This window comes from Musca autumnalis, unplaced genomic scaffold (assembly GCF_047663935.1).
Source record: "Musca autumnalis isolate F117 unplaced genomic scaffold, ASM4766393v1 scaffold_1, whole genome shotgun sequence".
NCBI lineage: Eukaryota > Metazoa > Arthropoda > Insecta > Diptera > Muscidae > Musca > Musca autumnalis.
The window spans coordinates 86,375,043-86,395,174 of record NW_027411644.1 but is presented as its reverse complement, the minus strand read 5'-3'; the positions used below and the strand labels follow the sequence as shown (position 1 = coordinate 86,395,174).

General features: G+C 35.3%; 2 protein-coding genes across 2 annotated transcripts; one reads left to right on the top strand and one right to left on the bottom strand.

Annotated features, from left to right (window-relative positions):
* LOC141402497 (uncharacterized) lies at positions 1-929 on the top strand. Its single transcript, XM_073983965.1, has 2 exons — positions 1-236; positions 336-929. Exons 1-2 carry the CDS (start codon positions 122-124, stop codon positions 821-823), a joined length of 603 nt encoding a protein of 200 aa, XP_073840066.1. The 5' UTR covers positions 1-121; the 3' UTR covers positions 824-929.
* A 6,464-nt stretch (positions 930-7,393) lies between these two features.
* On the bottom strand, positions 7,394-19,262 carry rod (kinetochore component rough deal). Its single transcript, XM_073983953.1, has 19 exons — positions 18,888-19,262; positions 18,478-18,818; positions 18,087-18,407; positions 16,915-17,117; positions 16,563-16,861; positions 16,327-16,488; positions 15,667-16,248; positions 15,307-15,561; positions 14,850-15,236; positions 13,535-14,419; positions 13,127-13,475; positions 12,897-13,059; positions 12,633-12,822; positions 9,917-10,096; positions 8,846-9,846; positions 8,691-8,768; positions 7,877-8,372; positions 7,675-7,806; positions 7,394-7,502 (listed from the first exon to the last, which is right to left on the bottom strand). The coding sequence occupies exons 1-19, from the start codon at positions 18,981-18,983 to the stop codon at positions 7,395-7,397; spliced, it is 6,228 nt and encodes a 2,075-aa protein (XP_073840054.1). The 5' UTR covers positions 18,984-19,262; the 3' UTR covers position 7,394.
* Between the last annotated feature and the right edge of the window lie 870 nt (positions 19,263-20,132).

Genomic DNA, 20,132 nt, shown 5'->3' with positions numbered 1-20,132 from the left:
AATATTAGTAACGTAAGTGAGACCGAACAACATGGCAGTAATGCCCTTTTCTATAAAAATTATAATAACAAAATAACAAACAAAAAGTGCTAATTAAAAAAGTATAAACAAATAAAGAGCTATGGTTAAACAAAAGCTTGTGTTGATAGTGTTATGCTATGTGCTAATGTTGAGGGTGGTGGTAATCGAGGCAGCAGAGGCGGCAGACACTGATGATGATGACGACGATGATCTTTGTAAGTGATATTGTCAACTAAAAAAAATAACAAGAAATCGTGAATTGAATTAATTTACTAAATGTTCTTTGTTGTTTTTATTCTTCTTCTTCCGCCCAGTGAAAAGCTGCTCCCTTGATACTACGCCACAACTCGATTGTCCGCCAAATTCGCTTTGTACACGCATCAATCCAAAAGACAATTCAACAGAAACCAGTGACTTAAAATGTATTTGCCTACAAAATTACCATCTAAACCCCAAATGGGATGATACGGATGATTTTACTCCAACATTGGCACCAGAACAAAGCTATTGTATTCCTGCTGCAGACACCATTAACAAGAACAATGACGAAGATGAACCACATAAAATTGTTGTTTACATCCGCTCCTCAGCCAATCCACAACATTTAGTTTTTGGCATTATTATGATTTTGCTGGGTGTCACTCTAGTCACGGCAGTATTATATGGCATCAAAGTCTTAAGGCCTGTCAAGCGCACAAAAGCTGCGTATAAGATGTTGAAAAATCGTCGCCAAAATATTACACCTCTACAGGAAATGGATGAATTAGAAATGAATCGGCGTTATGAAATGCAAACTTTTTAAAGGAATGTTAATATTTGTGTCAGAGGAGGAATATATGCTATATTTGTGGAAGACAAGAAAGGAAATAAAAGACTGAAATTGAAATAAAGAATGAAAAACCAAAAAATGTATGCTGGGAGTTTTATATTGAAAAGAGGTATCAAGCGGGTTTCCCAATCGCACCTGGCATCAAGCTTTGGTTTGATTTTTTTTTATCAGCAGACGTGTGTGTTGATTTTTATTATTTTTGGGATCTATATTTTTGTGACTGGATTTTTAAGATTTTTTTTTGAGACGAGCAGACCATGCTTGCATTTTTAAGAATTTTTTGGGACAACTAGACCAATCGTGGATTTTATTTAATTTTTTTTGGACAAGTAGACCAAGCGTGGATTCTAATTTTTTGGGGCAAGCAGTCCAAGCGTGTGTTTATTTTTTTTTTTTTTGTTTCGGGAATTATTATTTTTTTTTATTTTATTATTATTATTATTATTATTATTATTATTATTATTATTATTATTATCATTATTATTATTATTATTGTTATTATTATTATTATTATTATTATTATTATTATTATTATTATTACAGTGTTTTATTTAACTTGCTTTGGTGTGTGTTTAGTTCAAATCTGGTAACTCATTTTTAACACAGTTGCACTTTACCAATCGAACTAAAACTTTGCACACTTTTCAGATTTGGATGACAATACATGAGTGTGAAATCAAAAGCAATATTGGTCCATTTTTACACAGTGTTTTATCTAATTTGCTTTTCAAATCTGGTAACTATTTTTTCACACAGTTGCAGTTGACCAATCGAACATAAAATTTGCACACTTTTTACATTTGGATGACAATACATGAATATGAAACTAAAACTAATATCGGGCCATTCTTACAGTGTTTTTACGGTGTCTAACTTGACCTCCTTTTCAAATCTGGTAACTCATTTTTCACGCAGTTGCAGTTGACCAATCGTACTTAAACTTTGCACACTTTTCAGATTTAGATGACAATACATGAATATGAAACCAAAACCAATATGGGTCCATTCTTACAGTGTTTTTACGGTGTCTAACTTGACCTCCTTTTCAAATCTGGTAACTGATTTTTAACACGGTTGCAGTTGACCAATCGAACTAAAACTTTGCACACTTTTCAGATTTAGATGACAATACATGAATATGAAACCAAAACCAATATGGGTCCATTGTTTCCTATAGCCCCCATATAACGGCACCACCCGATTTCTGGTATTTGACGATTTTGTCTTCATTTTTAGCCCGAATTTGCTGTAACTTTGCATTTGGAGTTCTCAATGGTCCAGGAACTTCCCCACTAAAAATTGTGGACGTAGGTCAAGGTTTAATACGGCCTCCATATAACGGTACCACCCAATTTCAAAAAAATGTATTTACTAAAAAGTTAAAAATAAACAAGTGAGAAAAGGCTATAGTCGGTACGGGGCCGACTATGTGATACCCTACACCACTACCTCTGTGCATAATCTTTTCACTCGAAAACATTTCTCTTAGGGAGATATGAAAGTTTTCACCTATCTGGCTTTTATACCAAATGACTTCAGGCGAACTGAACCAAAATAATTAATATTTAATTTTATATTTGACTACTATCGACATCACCAACATCAATATGTTTCTATCTCTATGAGAAAATTTCGTGATGATCCGATCAAAATTCCGACCTGTAGTGTGATTGCAGAAAAAGTGGAAAAAATTGATGTATTACCGACTGTTGCGATATCTTTATTATTTGACCACCTACGCCAACCTAGTTTGCATCATTGTAAAGATGGGATCTTCTACTTTTATAGTCAGGCTCTGCTTTTGGAAAGTCCCCAGCCAAAGCTGTGATGTTCGTCATTATAATTAAAATCGCAAAAATGACAAGTGAGCAAAGGCTATAGTCGGGACGGGGCCGACCATGTGATACCCTACACCACTACCCCTGTGCATAAGCTTTTCACTGGTAAACATTTATTTTAGGGAACATAATCCGACTACCACCAAACATATTTTGGTTTTTAATCAAAAAAATATGCCTCTTTCTCTCTGGGACCCACATAAGCAACCAAAATTTTGTGACCATCCGATCAAAATTTCGACCTGTAGAATGGAACAATTGGATGCATTACCGACTATTGTGGTATATCCCTTGTTTGGCCACCTTCGCCAACCTACTTTACACCAATGTACAGGTAATATTTTCTTCTTCCATTGACAGGCTTTGCCGTTGAAATAACCCTACTAGAAATCGATATATTCACAAAGAATACAATTTAGAATTTGTCTGCACATGAGTTTTTCCCCATTCCGATCCTTAAATATTATCCGACTATCACCAAAATCAATAGGCATCTTCCTCTGTGGGGCCCCCATCAACCCCCCAAATATATATTATATTTTATAATATATTTTGCGATATCTCGGTTGTTTGCCCACTTACTCCAACATAATTTGCGTCAATGTAAAGAACATATTTTCTTCTTCCATTGGCGGGCTGTCCTTTTGGAATACTCCTACTAGAAGCGGAAATAGTCTCATAAGAAAAAAAAACGTTGACTTTTCTCCACATAAGCTTTTCGCTTATTCCGACTCCTGACTATTATCCGACCATCACCAAAATAAATAGGCTTCTTCCTCCGTGGGACCCGCATAAAATTCCAAAAACTTCGTGACGATCCGATCAAAATTGCGACCTGTAGCGTGGTTACAAAATATCGGAAAATGGTTTTGCTTTTAATACACCTCTTAAATAAACAGAGATATTGGCTTTGAAATAAAACGTTGACCATTCTCCAAATAAGTTTTTGCCCATTCCGACCCCTTAATATTATCCGACCATCATTAAAATCAGTAGGCTTCTTCCTCTGTGGGACCCCCATTAACCCCCAAAACTTCGTGACGATCCGATCAAAATTGCGACCTGTGGCGTGATTACAAAAAAATCGGAAAATGCGATGCATTATCGGCTATTGCCATATCTCTGCTATTTTACCACCTACGACAACCTACTTTACATCGTTGTAAAGGTGATATTTTCTACTTTCCTTGCCAGGTTTTGCTTTTGATATACCTCTTAAAGAATCAGAGTTATTGGCTTTGAAATAAAATGTTGACTTTTGTCCAAATAAGTTTTTTGCCCATTCCGACCCCTAAATATTATCCGACCATCGCCAAAATCAATAGGCTTCTTCCTCTGTGAGACCCTCATTAACCCTCAAAATTTCGTGACGATTCGATTAAAATTGGGACCTGTAGCGTGATTTCCAAAAAAATGGATAAATGGGATGTATTACCGACTATTGCGATATCTCCGTTATTTGGTTACCTACGCCGACCTAGTTTACGTCATTGTAAAGATGGGATCTTCTACTTTCATAGTCAGGCTTTGCTTTTGTAAAGTTTCCAACCAAAGCTGTGATATTCGTCAATATAATTAAAATCGCAAAAATTAAAATTGGGGTTTTATTTGCTACTATTGTGATATCTTCGTTGTTTGATCACCTACGAGCACCTACTTTACATCATTCGAAAGGTGATATTTTCTACTTTCATTGTCAGGTTTTGCTTTTGGTATAGCCCATGTAGAAGCTAATATATTCGCTTTGGAAAAAAACGTTGTCTTTTTATCCACCTAAGTTTTTTGCCCTTTCCGACCCCTAAATATTATCCGACCATCGCCAAAATCAATAGGCTTCTTCCCCTCCGGGATCCCCATCAACATCCAAAATTTCGTGACGATCCGATCAAAATTGCGACCTGTAGCGTGATTACAAGGTTTAGATGGACAGACGGACAGACGGACGGACGGACGGACTGACGGACGGACACACATAGCCAGATCGACTCAGCTCGTCGAGACATTCATTTTGGTATATATAAGTATGGGTCTACGACCATTATTTCGATGCGTTACAAACTTTTTGGCCAAAACCAACTTATAATACCCTCCCCACATAGTGGTGTAGGGTATAAAAAAATTAAGTTTCAGTGTTTTATTTAGAAATGCACTTTAAACTAAAAAATAATTTGTCGCTTAGCCTCAATAAATATATTCTTTCTCATGATGGAATCTCTCAAATAACACGCTTGCCGTTTAGTTTTGCCACCATTCATAATTTAAATGCAAGCGTTTTATTTGAGAGATTCCATCATGAGAAAGAATATATTTATTGAGACTAAGCGACAATTATTTTTTAGTTTTAAGTGCATTTCTAAATAAAACACTGACCCCCAGTTTATGTATTTCGAAACGAAAATGTGTGCGCATGAAAGACACCCAAACTTAAGTTTTTGAAATAATATTATTTCATTTGCTTTTGCTTCAAAACAAAAAACAAATTTGAAATACACACTCAAATTTGGTAATTTTTCTTCAGCATTCGTTTTCTTATCGACATACATAAACAGGCCCTGAAACTTAATTTTTTTTAATTATTTTTTATTTAAATTTTTTTCTGGTATCCAAGCGTGTTTTAAAAAAAAAAGTTTGGGATCCAAGAGTAGATTTTTTAATAAATTTTTTTGAACCCAATCGTGGATTTTTTAAAAATTATGTGGGACCCAAGCGTCAATTTCTTAAAAAAATGTTTGAACCCAAGCGTGGATTTTTGAAGAAGTTTTTGAAATCCAAGCGTTAATTTTTTTAGAAGAAATTGGGACCCAAGCGTTAATTTCTTAAAAAATGTTGGCAACCAAAAGTATTTAAAAAAAAAAATTGTGAATAAAGCATGGATTTAAAAAAATGGGACTCATGCGTTAATTTTTTAAGTAATGTTTTGTACCCAAGCGTGGATTTTTTAAAAAAGTAGTTGGGAACCAAGCCTAAGGACCTGTTTATGTATGTCGATAAGAAAATGAATACGCAAGAAAAACTACCAAATTTGAGTGTGCTTTTCAAATTTGTTTTTTGTTTTGAACCAAAAGCGAATAATATTTCAAAAACTAAGGTTTGGGTGTGTTTCATGCGCACACATTTTCGTTTCGAAATACATAAACTGGGGGTTAATATTTTAAACATTTTATTGGAACCCAGCGAGGATTTTTTAAAAAAATGTTGGGACCAAGGTTTTATTTTTTAATAAGTTTTTGCGAGCCAAGCGTGGATTTTTAAACAATTTTTTTGGGACTCAAGCGTTAATTTTTTAAACAATTGCTTGGGACCAAGCGTTAGTTCTTTTAAAAAAAATTTTGGGACCCAACCGTTAAATAAATTTTGGGTCGTAAGCGTGATTTTTTTCGGATCAAGCGTGGATTTTATAAAACATTTTTGGGAACCAGCAGATCAAGCGAGGATTAAAAAAAAATGGGAACCAATAGATCAAGGAAGGATTTTTTAAAAACTTAAAAAAATAAAGCGTGGATTTTTAAAAATTTAAAAAGAAAATTTAGCTTGTATTTAAAAATATATATATAAAATGAAAAAATCAAGCGCGGATTTTTAAAAATTTAAAAAGAAAATTTAGCTTGTATTTAAAAATATATATATAAAATGAAAAAATCAAGCGCGGATTTAAAAAAATAAATAAATAAAAAAATCAAACATAGATTTTTTAAAAAATTTTTAGGACCCAGGAGATCAGTGTGGATTTTTAATCATTTTTTGGATTTTTAAGATTTTTTTTTTTTTGGGACAAGACCGAGCGTGGATTTTTAGGATTTATTGGGACCAGCAGACCAGGCATTGATTTTAAAGAATTGTTTTGGTCCAGCAGACCAAGCGTGGCTTTTTAAGAATTTTTCGTGACCAAAAGACCAAGCGTCATGGATTTAATTTTTTTTTTCTTTTTTTTTTTTTTGAAGGAGCAGACCAATCGCGCGTTTTTTTTTTTTTTTTTTTTTTTGACCAGCAGTCCAACTATAATTTTCTTTTTTGATGTTTTTATTTTTTATTTTATTTTATTTATTTATTTTTTTTTTTTTTTTGACCAACAGACCAAGCTTGCTTTTAATTTTTTTTTTTTTTTTTTTTTTTTTTTTTTTTTTTGGACCAGCAGGCCATGTTTTAGGGCTTGGAATAGCAGATAATAAAAACTAAATTGTAGTAGACAACATTCCTGTAAAGTCGAACTGTAACCTTGGAATCCTGATGATTTTTTTTTTTTTTTTTTTTTGATTTACAGACAATAATATTCAGAAGTTCTTTCAGCCCGAGTCCCATCAACTCTTCGTATGACGAAACCTCTGCTAAAAAATGTTAACATGTCTGGCTGTCTTGTCACTCACTTAAAGTTGAAAAGATAAGATGGCCATAAATAAATATACATTATTTTTTCTTAATACATTTATCCTATTCAATATACAATGTATTGTTGTTAAAGTAGACTCATAAATATTACTTTGATTATAAATTGTACGATTAAATTTCGTTAATTCATAATAATTTGTTTTATTTATTATTTTCATATGATAAAAATAAAGAATAAAATGTGCATTAAATAAATTAACTTTAAGTAAACATAACTTAATCGTATATGTATTTTTTATATTTTATGATTATTGATATGAATACCTTTATGTGTGTCTGTATATTTCCATGAAGAAAACAAAAAACCAAGGGGCAATTACTTACAATTTTAATTCTTTAAGAGCAAAATTTAAAATAAACGGCAGAATGCCAGCATCTCCCAAATCTAAAATGTCTTGGCGTATTTTAGCGTTGCGAGTTGCAATGAGCTGTAAATAGAAGATAATTAAAAATAAATTTAAAAGAAAGAAGGCTACATGGTGGAAATGTCCATTGGTATATATTAAATATCTCTAAAGGGCTCAGTTGTGCGATTCCGTGTAGAGTTTTATTTTAATTTTCAAATTTTAATATCTACCAATTGAAGATTTATATACTTACATTTTTAATTTGGTTTCTTTGTTCATCGGTACGGCAGAATGCCAAGAATATTGCAGCCATATGTGGTCTATTGAGACGTTCACAGTTTTCGGCAAATTTCAACAGATTTAAAGAATGTACAACTGGACAACTCTGCAAGAACAAACAAAAACCGAAATAAATATTACATAAAATTCTCCACTCTTTTAGTACAACACTTTACCTGTAGCCTGAATAAAGTCTTATGCAATAGTTCCTCCTGTTCCAGCGACTTTGTTTGATTGGCATTCTTAAATGGATGCATCAGAACACAGTCCCATGCCAATACTAAACCTTCGGTGTGTAACAACTGGGGTTTACATGAAAGTAAATCCACCAGAGCATTTAATTCCTTAACCATACCAATCATAACCATTCGCTTTAGTATACCATTCCAAACTTTAGATAAGTAGATATCAAAACCAAGACAAATATTTGCCAAAATTTGTAATGTATTGGCATTGTGGGTGTTACGTTGCCAAATTGTTTTGAGAATATCGATTTTATTGCTTTGTGCAAATTTATCCAGACTCGAGTTATAGCCAAGCTTCTTCAACTCATGTACACATTTAATAGTTATATATTGTTTCTGGCTCAGGGTATTATCGAAAGATTTACTGCCATCATACAGTTTGAAATAACATTCATACATTTGTAACTGTTTGGATGTATTAACGGTGCTGGAAAAAAATAAAAAGATTCATGTGAGGGGATTATTATAAAAAATGCATTTATATTCCAAAGTTTTCTTATTTACAAAAAAAATATTTAATATTTCCATCTGGACGAGAATATGCATAAATAATAAAAACACATATTCGTACCAACAGTACTCTGATTTGTCTATGCAGTTCATGTTCTAGAGGTTTAACAGTTGCAAAAAGGTCGCAAGTTACTATAAAGTTGCAGAATGCAAAAACCCTTTATATTCCAGAATAACACTCAAATGAGCACTTCATTTTTTTTTTAAATTTTATAAAAATTAAAAACAAACTTACCCATCTGCTGGAAAGATATGGGCTACCAAAAATTGCACTGCCACTTCTTTGGGCCAACTGTTTATGACGTAATTTGCTCTAAAAAGAAGAAGTTAACAAAAACAAACAATTAATTAATTTCCATGTCATTTGCATGCCGAGATATTCTCTACTACCTTATAACATTTTCAGCTGATGTTCCGGTATCTTCATTTGCATTTTCTGCCAAATTTTGATCTTCAAAGAGTGTTTCATCCAACACCGTGCCGTCCGGTGTTTCCACAGTAAATGATAACCATTTTTGTAACAATTTAAATTGTATTGTTTCCAAATTCAAATTATGTAAATCGGCAATTTCTTTCACCACTGTGTTTATATCCAATTTACCACCTTTCAAGAGAACATCATGATGGTACAAATGATAGATTAGCTCTGTTGGATTTTCAATTAAACGCATTGTTTTTTCGTCAGTTAAACCATAAATGTAGAGCAAATGTTGAGTCTTCAATATGGGGAAATTGCGTTTGATTTTTATAATCTGCTCCTGGCATTTACTATCGGTTATTTCTTTTTCATGTTCTATACAATATTTATAGCACTCATAGGAAGCTTCAACTTGGTCAGCACCATCTGGGGCATAATTGGAAACGAAATATAAAATCAAGAAAGCCTTTGAGGGATTGTGTACATGTTTGACTAAGCGCAATATGGATTTGAGGAATGCATTATTGGTCGGTTGTAAATGCCATGTTTCACCATCATCACGACTCTTGTACTCGGTGATGGAATTCTTAACAGCTGACATACAAAAATAGTCACAATTATGAGCAATATCGGTGGAACCCTTAAGAACGGTGTGCATTTGTATGAGGGGAAACCATGATTCACAATTATCCACATTTAATTCCGAATCTAAAATATCCTTTAGAGGTTGTTCAACTATGGGTTTGAATGGCAAACGATAACGGGCTATTTTCGGTAAGACACCAATCTCCTTTTGCGATTCAAACCACATATCATTCTCCAATTGACCCGGACGATTGCGACGCCTTACCACCATTTTGTGTTTGAGGAAATGTAATATACTTGTCCATACTTGCATTTCTTTGGGCACCGCTTCGAAATACAATAGAATTTCAATGACACACAAATATAATTCATAGAAATATATGTTGATCTGTGGAACGGATGTAGACAATATTTTCTGTAATAAAATATTAAGAATAGATTGGGACTTGTTAGCTTACCTCATCTATAAATTGTTTAAGTTTTGATGTTAACAATTCCGTGTTTTTAATTTCATTTATATAAGGTTGACAAAGGTTCCGTATACTCTCGACGGTGGTTATCATGACCAATTCTTCATCCCCAAAGCTATCTGTTTTGATTTCGAACTGCATTTCTTGGGCCTGCAATATGCTTATGACCTGAAAAGGAGGGATGAGTAAGGTAAGGTTATCTTAAACAGTCGCAAATAACTCAGCGGATTTAGGTAGGGAGGCTCGGATGATGATAAGCACATGCGGACCTAATTTTTCCATTGACAGGCCCACAAAAAAACATATACAAAGATGCTCCTACGAAGACACTAGCCAGACATCAACCTTGTTGTACGGGTCTAATAAATGAAGTGCCTTGGTAATCCAACAGTTCCCTTGGCTCAGACCATCATCCTATCATAGTTTCCGTTTAAAGACCACTCGACTTTATAACCTCTGATCGCCGTACTTTTCTGAACCATGGAAAAGCCTACTGGCAAGGAGGATTCAAAGGATTTACCAATCACTGCTTCAGAGAGCTGCTCATTCCCTCAGATCCTCGGGTTACTGAGAGAATTTTCCGGGACAACATCGCAGCCGCTCGCAAATACCTGATGGTCGATTGACCGAAATTAGACAACATTTGCCAACGAGTTCGTCATACGAGCACTGAAAACCCAAGAGTTAAGGAACTTACTTTTGAAGTCACTAGGCTAGTAGTCGAAAATAAGCGGAAAAGTGGCTAGACTTTCTGAAGTCATGCAACATTGTTACAGTGTATAAAGTAAATTGTGGACAACGGTTGAATCATTCTCGGTAGAGCACTCCGGGAGTGATAGTGATGATGACGAAAATGAGTTTGCTACATCGTATAAGAGCCCTTTCAGCCGTGGAGGTACCACAACATTTTGCGATTAGCGATATTGCAGATGTTATCCGAAACGCGAAATTATCCATAAAGTTGGACCTACACGGAATCTCCATGGCAATGCTTAAGAAACTGGTTGAATCCGAAGTTGAGTATTTGACAAGTGTCCTCAGTTTATCGTTAGTCACCCATATTGTACCAGAAGCCTAAAAAGATGGCATTACTATAGCCAGCAAGGATGCTAGCAAAGGCGAAACGTATAGGTCGATACCCCTCCTGTCGCGAGTAGCGAAGATGCTAGAGGCACTACTCCTCAACATAAAGAGAAGTTTTCTAGTTGTCGAACATCAGCATGGAATTCAGAAAATGCACAGTACCATAAAAGCATTACACGCCATATCCACACATATCAGTCGAAGAATGAACCAGAACAGGCCTAGAGAACAGTCATTCGATACCGCCAACAATACCAAGCTCTTTGAGCCGTGTTTGAAAAGTCGGATAATCAAATATATGTGTGGACGCCAATCGTTTGTGGAATTCGGATATAATAAATATACCTCTTACAAAGCAAGATTCTCCAGTCGCTGGCCGACAGCATTTCGGGTGCTAAAAAAGGAACCTTCTTGACCTCTTACAAAGCAATAGGACGATATGTGGTAAGCTTCACGGCGCTAGTGTGGTATGCAAATATTAACGTACGCAGTGGAAGAATATTCAAATTTACCAGGATGCCACCCCGAGAACAACAATAGGGTGATTCTTCATGACTCCATTGTACCATCTTTATGACGAGACAAATATTTTGCCGATGCATCAATACAATAAGTTGTTGTTAATGCAGTAACTGCTTGGGTGTTATTGGCCTGAGCCTGTCCTGCCTGTTAGGAGATTTTTTCGTAATGTAGAGAAAGAAGTCGAAAGGTACAAACAGGAACCTCATGATTAGCAAACATATTAGTCACGCTTGGATAGCATTCACAATGCCGTACTCCGTACTCCATCGCAGTGGAAGAACGCCAGCAAGGCAGCCGCCAAATTCGTATTGGGCACGAATTAATAGAATGATTGTGATCGCACAACAAACTTTATTTGCTTAACTTCCCAGGGAAATCCACTCGCCTGTCTCCTGATTTTTTAGGAACGCAGCCAGTCCAGGTTGCAGAATTTTTGAATCTGGACTCAGGGAAACGAAAATCAAATAACTGAAGAGATATGCGAACGAACATATTTGTGTTGCTACAATAACAACAATAAAGCTTCGCCAACTTCGTTTTTAATGGGTTAAACAAGTCCATTTCGGTGTGAAATCTTAAATATTTAGGGTAATAATGGAAGTATAGTATTTTTAGCCATAAGAGCCTTATACAAAGATTTTCAAAAACTCTTTTATCCAATACATCCATCTACCGTCGAGTAGACATAACTTCTCGGTGGTGGTGGTCTGTACTTTTAGTGTTGCCATTTCTCTAGAGGTGGCGCTTGTACATATTTGTCTTAGCCTTATAAACAGCAACACGTAAAAGTTTTGATGGACACCATAGGAGGATCCATAAAAAAAATGCTTTAGACAAAGCGCTTCTTTTACATTTTGGAAACTTATTTTCTACCTCAAGTTTATATTCAGATCTTCTATCTGTTATCTAAGGAAAAGGTTAATAGGACCATGGCGGCGTTTTTTATAGCTGTTGAAACGTTTTATATTATACAAGATTTGAGTGCGATTCATAACGTTGTTTAATAGAAGGAATACCTTTTTAAGCATAGAGTTCTTAATTCTCAGTTTTTTCCAGAATGATATTAAAGATTAATATTGCATATTCAATTACAACATACCTGTGCTATCAACATTTTTTGATAGTCCAAATTGAAATCGGCACTCATTCGTTCCAGCAATGAAACATCCAATTGTTTATTATGGAATTCCTTCAGCAGCTGTTCAATTGAATCGATATCAGCATTGAATTTACCTTTGATTGAAGGATCCTGTTTGCAAAATTCCATATAATAGAAATGTTTGATGCGTCTACAAGGAAACAAGAAATTTAAAATAATTATAAAAATCGCCAAAAATAAAAGCACATATGTTTGATGACCCACTTTGTTCGTATATTCTCCACATTGAGGGTGTCTTCCGAATGGATGCTATACATTTCTGATAGTATGAGAAAATTGACCTTTTGTTGATCTGTTTTCAAATCATTTTCAAGTTTTTCCAAAAGCATTGCTGAATGTGGATCGGCCGTGAGCATGACAAAGAGATCTATAATAGCAAAAAAAGATGCTAGAATTAAAAAAAAATCAGTCAAATGTTTGCGTTAAGGACTTACCCAAAAAATTCACTTCTTTCTGTGAGAGCAAGTGTCTAAACACCCGTCCCATTTGTAGCGAAACAAAATCACAATTTAACAGCTTACAATTGTGTCGTCGTTGATAGTCTAAAACATATTGAGCCATGCTATACCAGACAGTGTGCATTTTATTTTTAATCAGATGTTCCAGTGATACAAAGAAATCATCTTTGGCACTGTCCACATCGATTTTTGTATCCAAATTGGCGCCAAAAATGAATTCCTTTAATTTAATTAAGAGATGATTGGTGGGAGGGGTTTGAACGATGAGAAATAGTAGGGTCCGGGAGACAAATTTTACAATGTGTATATGTTCACTGTGATTCACCTGGAAAAGGAAGAATTTAAAAAATTACAAGGTTACTTGGATTATTTTCTCCCACGTACCTTTGCCTGGGCCGCTTGAGTCGGTAGCGGTGCCACATCATCAAACACCGATACCGAATAACGTTTTTTCGGTTTAATTTCCTGTTTTATATCAAAGGAATTATTTAGATTCGTTGAGAAATTCAAGGTTATCTCGCCCACTGTAATTTCCGAAGCATCTATAGCCTCACAAATTAGTTGAGATATTTCTTTTTCACGATTCTCATAGAATTTTGAAATTGCATCTGTACTATAACCGGTACTACCAACTCGCACATAATTTATCAACTCTGATAATTCACTTGTTTGGGCAGTTTCCACAACTGAGGCCCGCACCAATAACTCATAGGCCAGCGGAAAAGCCAAGGGGTCATTATCATTCAACAAAGCTGCCAATGTACTGGAGTTTTGTGAACTTTTCGTAAGTTGTATTTGTTGGGCCAATAACTCCAATGCCAATTCGATAAAATCATTTTTATTCTCTTTATTACAATCGATAATATCCAACATATTATAGGTTAGGGCACACGTAATGATAAGGCATTTGGTACGTTGACACAATTGTTTAACCACAAACATTTTTGATAAATCTAAGGCTTGTGCCAATTCGGAAATTTCTCCAACAAAATAACTGCAAACATTGTCAGTCTCCTGACTACGTTTTATAACATTTTCCAATGCCATGCTGAGGAAATGTAGGCGATTTGAATACGGTGCCAAATCAATGACATCGTTAATTTGTAAATCATATTTGTGACGTAGCGTAAAACGATTTTGTATAGCCTTTAAGCGTTTTTGGGCTGTTTTACAAGTTTTTGGTGTAATGAATTTAAAGAATTCTATTAGATTTTTTTGCTCCACAATAGCTTCTTCGGTCAGGGGTGTGGGTGAGTGTTCCAATACTTCCTGGAAATAAAAAAAAAAACAATTTATGACACTTCATATCCTAAGATAACTTTCTAAACAGGTCCAATGGGGTCCACTATTAATAGAAGACCTTTCAGGGTCTTGCGTAGCACTCAGAAGTTCTGCGGCTGAATCTGTGCCCACAACATCAAAATGTTCTGCCGTTGCAAATCACCTCAATGTAATATTGGCATACATTTCCTGAGTATTTAAGCATTGAAAAGCTTCTCTACAAATGTTGTCGTTCGAAATGCCGTTCGGACTCAGCGATAAAAAGTAGGTCCCATATCATTGAGCCAATATGAATCGACATGCGCTCATTTATATGAGAAAAGTTTCACTTGTTCCTTCGGAGATGTCGTGGTATCATATCCATTTATTTATCCATAATCCTTGAAATTATTTTTTCAAACTAAATCTCCAAACTCACCGCAAATAGTTCCGCAACTTCTGTGGCATATTTAGGATTTATGTCCGCCTTAAGCGACTTGAAAAATGCACATGCCACATCTGGTTTCCCCTTGCGCACCATTTGATAACAACAATTAAAATTCGCTGCTGTGGCAATTTCTGGTGCCGCCTTCGTCAAGATACGTATATCATCCAACATATCGGGCAGATCCATTTTAATAATACGAAACATAAATAAACTTAAATTCATATCCGATGCACAATCGGTGGGCCAATTATATTTGGCTTTCATAATTTTAATAACTTGAATTTCATATTCCGTGTTAATTTTCAAAGCCAGTGGATGGGTGGAGTAACGTAATCTGATGAGAGGATCAACAGTGTCTGGCCAAGGGACGGGAGAGTTCTAAAAGAAGATAAAATAGTTTTAAATTATTAGACCTTATGAATATTGTCGTTTTCTTTGATATACTTACCTGCAATACCAGCAAAGCCGATTCCAAACGATCATCTTCATTGTGCAATAAATCTATGCAAGCCACAGATCTCTCAAGCCAGGTGGAAAAGGAATTTCGACTGGCAACCAATTGACAAATGTAACGCCTTATGGCAGCCACGGGGGATTTACCTTTCTCTTGGTATATGGGATAAAGGAAATCGTTGACCAAACTTTTTAAATTATCCAAGTGGACACGAAGTAGAATACATTTGGCTGTTTCATCAATACTATCCTGTAAACAAATTATTTACATATAATTAATTTACATAAGATTTTATTTAATTATTTATTTTTTTATTTATTATTCATACAAGTAAGACTTTTACAAAACACTCACCTGCAAATAGTTATCCAATGTAAAAATCAAATTATAACTCTTTTTCAGCACAAACAAATCTTGTAGAGCATTAACCAAATCCCTTAGCTTAGAAATATTGCGTTCATGTTGTCGCCTTACATCGGAATGCATAAATTGTATATCTTCAAATATCTCGGTGACTTTTGTTGAAAATTCCAAACCAATTTCTGGCCAATGTTCGGCATATTGCAGTGAACGTGTTTTCTCAATACTCCAATCGGTTATAAAAGGCATTATATTGGGATGGGTATTACTAACAACCGGAACAAATTGCCTTAACCATTGTAAAATGTCGAAGGGTTTTGTATCACTGGGTATTAAACTTAGTAACTTTCTTAATTCATTTTCATTGAGTTGAGGTAATATGGCACATGAATGACGTTTCCATATTAGCGATGCCATAGACATGTCAGTTTTAAATAGGGAATTTATATATTTGGTTAAATTCGGATGATAGACAAACTTTTGCCAATCCATATTTATTTCATAGGGATCTAAAATGGCCAATGTTTTCAAACGATCCAGCTGTTCAACTATTTCCAGAATATGTTGTTCATCAATCTGTGAAGAGAAGAGAGGGAAGTTATGGGACAATGGAAGAAGGAAATGATAGAGTGTTGGGGAGTATACAATACCTACCTCTTCATCCAAATGATTTAGCACTTCTTTGAGATATTTTTCCAAAATCTTTCGGGATGGTATGTTAAACATACGGTTCTGCCGGAAGAATTCCTTGTTTTCAATTTTCTGCAAAAGCTCCATTAGATTAGCAAAGAGGCCATTTAATAACTCGGGATTGTTCTGCAGCGAAAAAAAAAACAACAAAATAAAATGCGATGGTAGGTGTTACTAGTAACTGCTTGTGTTTCACTTACATCTCCCAATGAATTCATTTCAACCAATATCTTTTTAGCTTTGGCCTCGTAAATTGGTTGCAGACATAACTCAAATTGCCGACCAAAATCTTCGGCCTCTTCCAAGTGACCCTTGGCTATCAGTTTCTTGAAACGTTCACTGGGATGTGTTTCAGAAACCAATATCATTTCCAAAATGGTGGGTAAGTCATTTGAATTGCATTCACTACCAGATAAGTAATATAAATTCACAGAACATTTGGGTTGTTGTACAAGCCAAGAATGTTCCGAGACATCCAACTCATTATGACACTTAAGACCTAAATAAAACAAATAGTGATTATGTATAAAAGTAACGAAAGCTTATTCGTACCTGGATAATCCACAATTTTAATACAACGTTCATCTTCTTTTGTATGTTTCGTAAGAATTAAGAATTCAATATGTTCATCATTACAATCCATAACAATTAGGTCGTCGATTAGCAAAGGTGGATCTGTCAACTCTGAGGTATCCAATAAGAGTTTCGTATAGGGACAAAGTTCCAATAGATGGCCAGAATTGGTGAGTATAACACTATGGATGTGAAAACAAACAAAAAATATTATTTGATTGTACGGGATCAACCAAAACTTCCAAAACAAAGCGATTCCATCCTAATCCGAAGCGACCTTTATGTCCTATAGTCCGATGTAAAGAGATTTGGTTTTTAAAGTGAGCAGTCCGAAGCGATCTTTATGTCCTCCAGTCCGATGTAAAGAAATCTGGTTTTTAAGCAGTGTGCTTAACTCCCTCCCAAAGTTCCCTTAGGTTATTTATAGCTCGAACAAGGAAATCCAGTGATTTCTTCTTGTGACCTTGACGGCTTTGTGGAGAAAATCAATGACAAACTGTTGATCTCCAAGATTTACCTCGGTTTCGACTAGCAACGAATGGCCGTCGCAGATTTTCCGGGGTTGTCACAAGAAGTTCGTCATTTGACGCAATAGGGTCGGTTAGGCATGAGGCTTTTTACGTCCTTGCCCATTAGCTTAAAATGTCGCCTTTTCTGCAGAACTGCTCGCCTTCTCAGTAATGATCTGTTGGCTTTGTGGTCTGATCTGCCTCCTAGGATCGTGAGAAACCATTATCTTCTTGGTCGAATCAACCTGAAATTGCTTCTGAAGAAGAAGACCATACTTGCACACCGTCCGACCTAACGGATTTCCGCCCTATCTAAGATTTCTTTGTTTGCCCCAAAGTGTTGCCGGATTAAATTTGAGGACCTTGTTCCTAGTTCTTGGCTTGTGACTGTGATATGCATGGATGACTTTAATATTCATACTTAGTCCTGATGATCGGCAACTGATCCTTTGCAAAGTACGGCAAAGGTGAAATCGGTACGTTTTATGTTTGCTGACATGCTTGTGGCTTTGATAGTTCCCCAAATGTTTTCATGTTTATTTTCTAAATTCTAGGCTTTAAAAGTACTACTCAAGATAAAGCTACTATTACCCCAACTACAACAATTGTTTAAAAAATCGCACACTTATGACCTATACTTACATGAAATTTTCCAAATTGTAGATTTCCTTAACCCCCTGATACATTTCGGGAATATTTAAACGTACTATATCATCTTGGGAAGATCGTATATAGACAGCATTATGGGATCCAGCAATTACAAGTGGTTCCATTTGCTTGCTGCCAACAAAATCCAAATTTTGATTAATCAACAAAGCGGCAGTGATTTCATTTAAACCACGAATGGTAAACAAACGTTTGAGGCAAACTATTGAAAAATGCTTTTCCAAATCGCTTATTTCGTTTTCAGCCAATGATGAATTTAACGTATCTTCCAAAGGACTTTCATCGATTTCAGATAAACTAGAAGATCATAGAAACAATTTTAATTTATCTTATAAATATTCCAAAAAGCTCACCAAAAATTACCCACCTATAGACACTGCCATTTGTACATGTTACACAGAATGTATTACCCACTTGTTGTATTCCAGAAAAAGTCTTCCCACCCACAACATGTATATCTTCCACTTTTATGGATTGACTAAACAATGGCAAGCCTTTGATATAGATTCCATGAATTTCGCCATCACTTAAGCCACACACAATCAAGTTGCCCGTATGGGAGATGGCCAAAACATCAATGTTGGCATTAAAGGATAGCACAAAACACTTGGCCACCAATTCATCTTCCAAAAGGAAAATGCTTTTATCGACAGCCACAACCATTCGCTTGTTTTGCACTGAGGCTTGGACATGAGGATGATGTAAAATCTGTAATAGGGACAAGATACGTGATATAAACATGCGAATAGCAAATCCTTGAAACATTCCACCACTCACCTCATCTTCGCTGGTAATACGAAATATTCCCCGAGAAGAGAAAGCATTTGAAATTGTTTCATCTTCCAATGGCGATTGCTCGAAATTGTTCCACATCTTTGCAGGACTTTTTCTTTATTTATGTTTTTATTTCTATTCTCGCAAAAATCACAACAATGTGAACAAAATGGCTGTAATTTGAACGAATCTGGCGCTTCTCGACAAGTTTAATTGATTCTGCTTCTTCTTTTTTTGTTTTGCATTCACAAAAGGGTGCGTTCCTTTGACAGCAACAGTTTTAAATTTAGCACAGTTAGTAACGGAAACGTAACGTAGAGTTAGCTCATGGCCCAATTGTACCATGAGACAAACACAAGCGATAAAAAATAAAAAAACAAAATTTGGCTAAAATTTTGACAGTTTACATTACAAAAAAGTTGCTTTGTTGTAGCAATTCGCCGATGCATCTACCTTTGTACCATGGGCCCAATAATACAAGTCTTGGTGGAGGACTTGAAAAAAAAAACAAGGAGTCGATTATGGATGGCAACTCATTTTTGTCAATTTATTCAATGTCAGTGTTTTGAGTCTTTGGCTATTAGTTCGATTGTAAAAAAGTATGAATTTCAATACAGAAACGGATTTTCTATTAATTAATTTGCTGTCGGCAACGCCATTGCCATTCACAATCGACCACCAAATCTTGAGTACATTATACAAGCGAGTTTGTCCTGCTACTACGGAAGAGGAATGATCTTCAATCAGTAGCACAAGAGAGACTTAAACAAGTTTAACCCACTTAACGCCGAGATTTTTTTTTTGCTTGAAAACTTAAAATTTTATATGAAAATGATATTTTTGGGGCTTTTTAAGCATTTTGTAAAACATAATTTTTTCTCTATAACGTAAATGTTTCCTGTAATCGGGCCTTCTTTTAAAAATGTCGAAAACTTGGAAGGGTAATATCTGTGTATTCTTACATGACAATCCCTTGGGTTTTGATGAAGAAAATACTTTTACCATGGTTTAATAAGTGTTACGTGTGCCTTAAGGGACTGCATCCAATGGCCACTGGCTAGCTCGTTCGCCTCTCCCGGGTGTGGTCCCAACCATTATGTCCCGATTCCAAACACGCAACGATAATAACAATGCACTATTATACACATACTATAATGCCAAAACACATCACTACCAATTCCACCCACAACCTGCTGGCCCATAAACTGCCCACCCAACCAAAGGTCACTCATTCCCTTTCTTGACACC

What these genes read in the sequence shown, in the direction of transcription:
- rod (XM_073983953.1), bottom strand. Translation starts at nt 18,983, where the DNA reads ATGTGGAACAATTTCGAGCAATCGCCATTGGAAGATGAAACAATTTCA. An exon ending in GTATTACCAGCGAAGATGAG is followed by an intron (nt 18,819 to 18,887) that starts GTGAGTGGTGGA and finishes TCCCTATTACAG; the next exon opens with ATTTTACATCATCCTCATGT. An exon ending in CGGCTTTGCTGGTATTGCAG is followed by an intron (nt 15,237 to 15,306) that starts GTAAGTATATCA and finishes ATCTTCTTTTAG; the next exon opens with AACTCTCCCGTCCCTTGGCC.
- LOC141402497 (XM_073983965.1), top strand. Translation starts at nt 122, where the DNA reads ATGGTTAAACAAAAGCTTGTGTTGATAGTGTTATGCTATGTGCTAATG. An exon ending in TGATGACGACGATGATCTTT is followed by an intron (nt 237 to 335) that starts GTAAGTGATATT and finishes TCTTCCGCCCAG; the next exon opens with TGAAAAGCTGCTCCCTTGAT.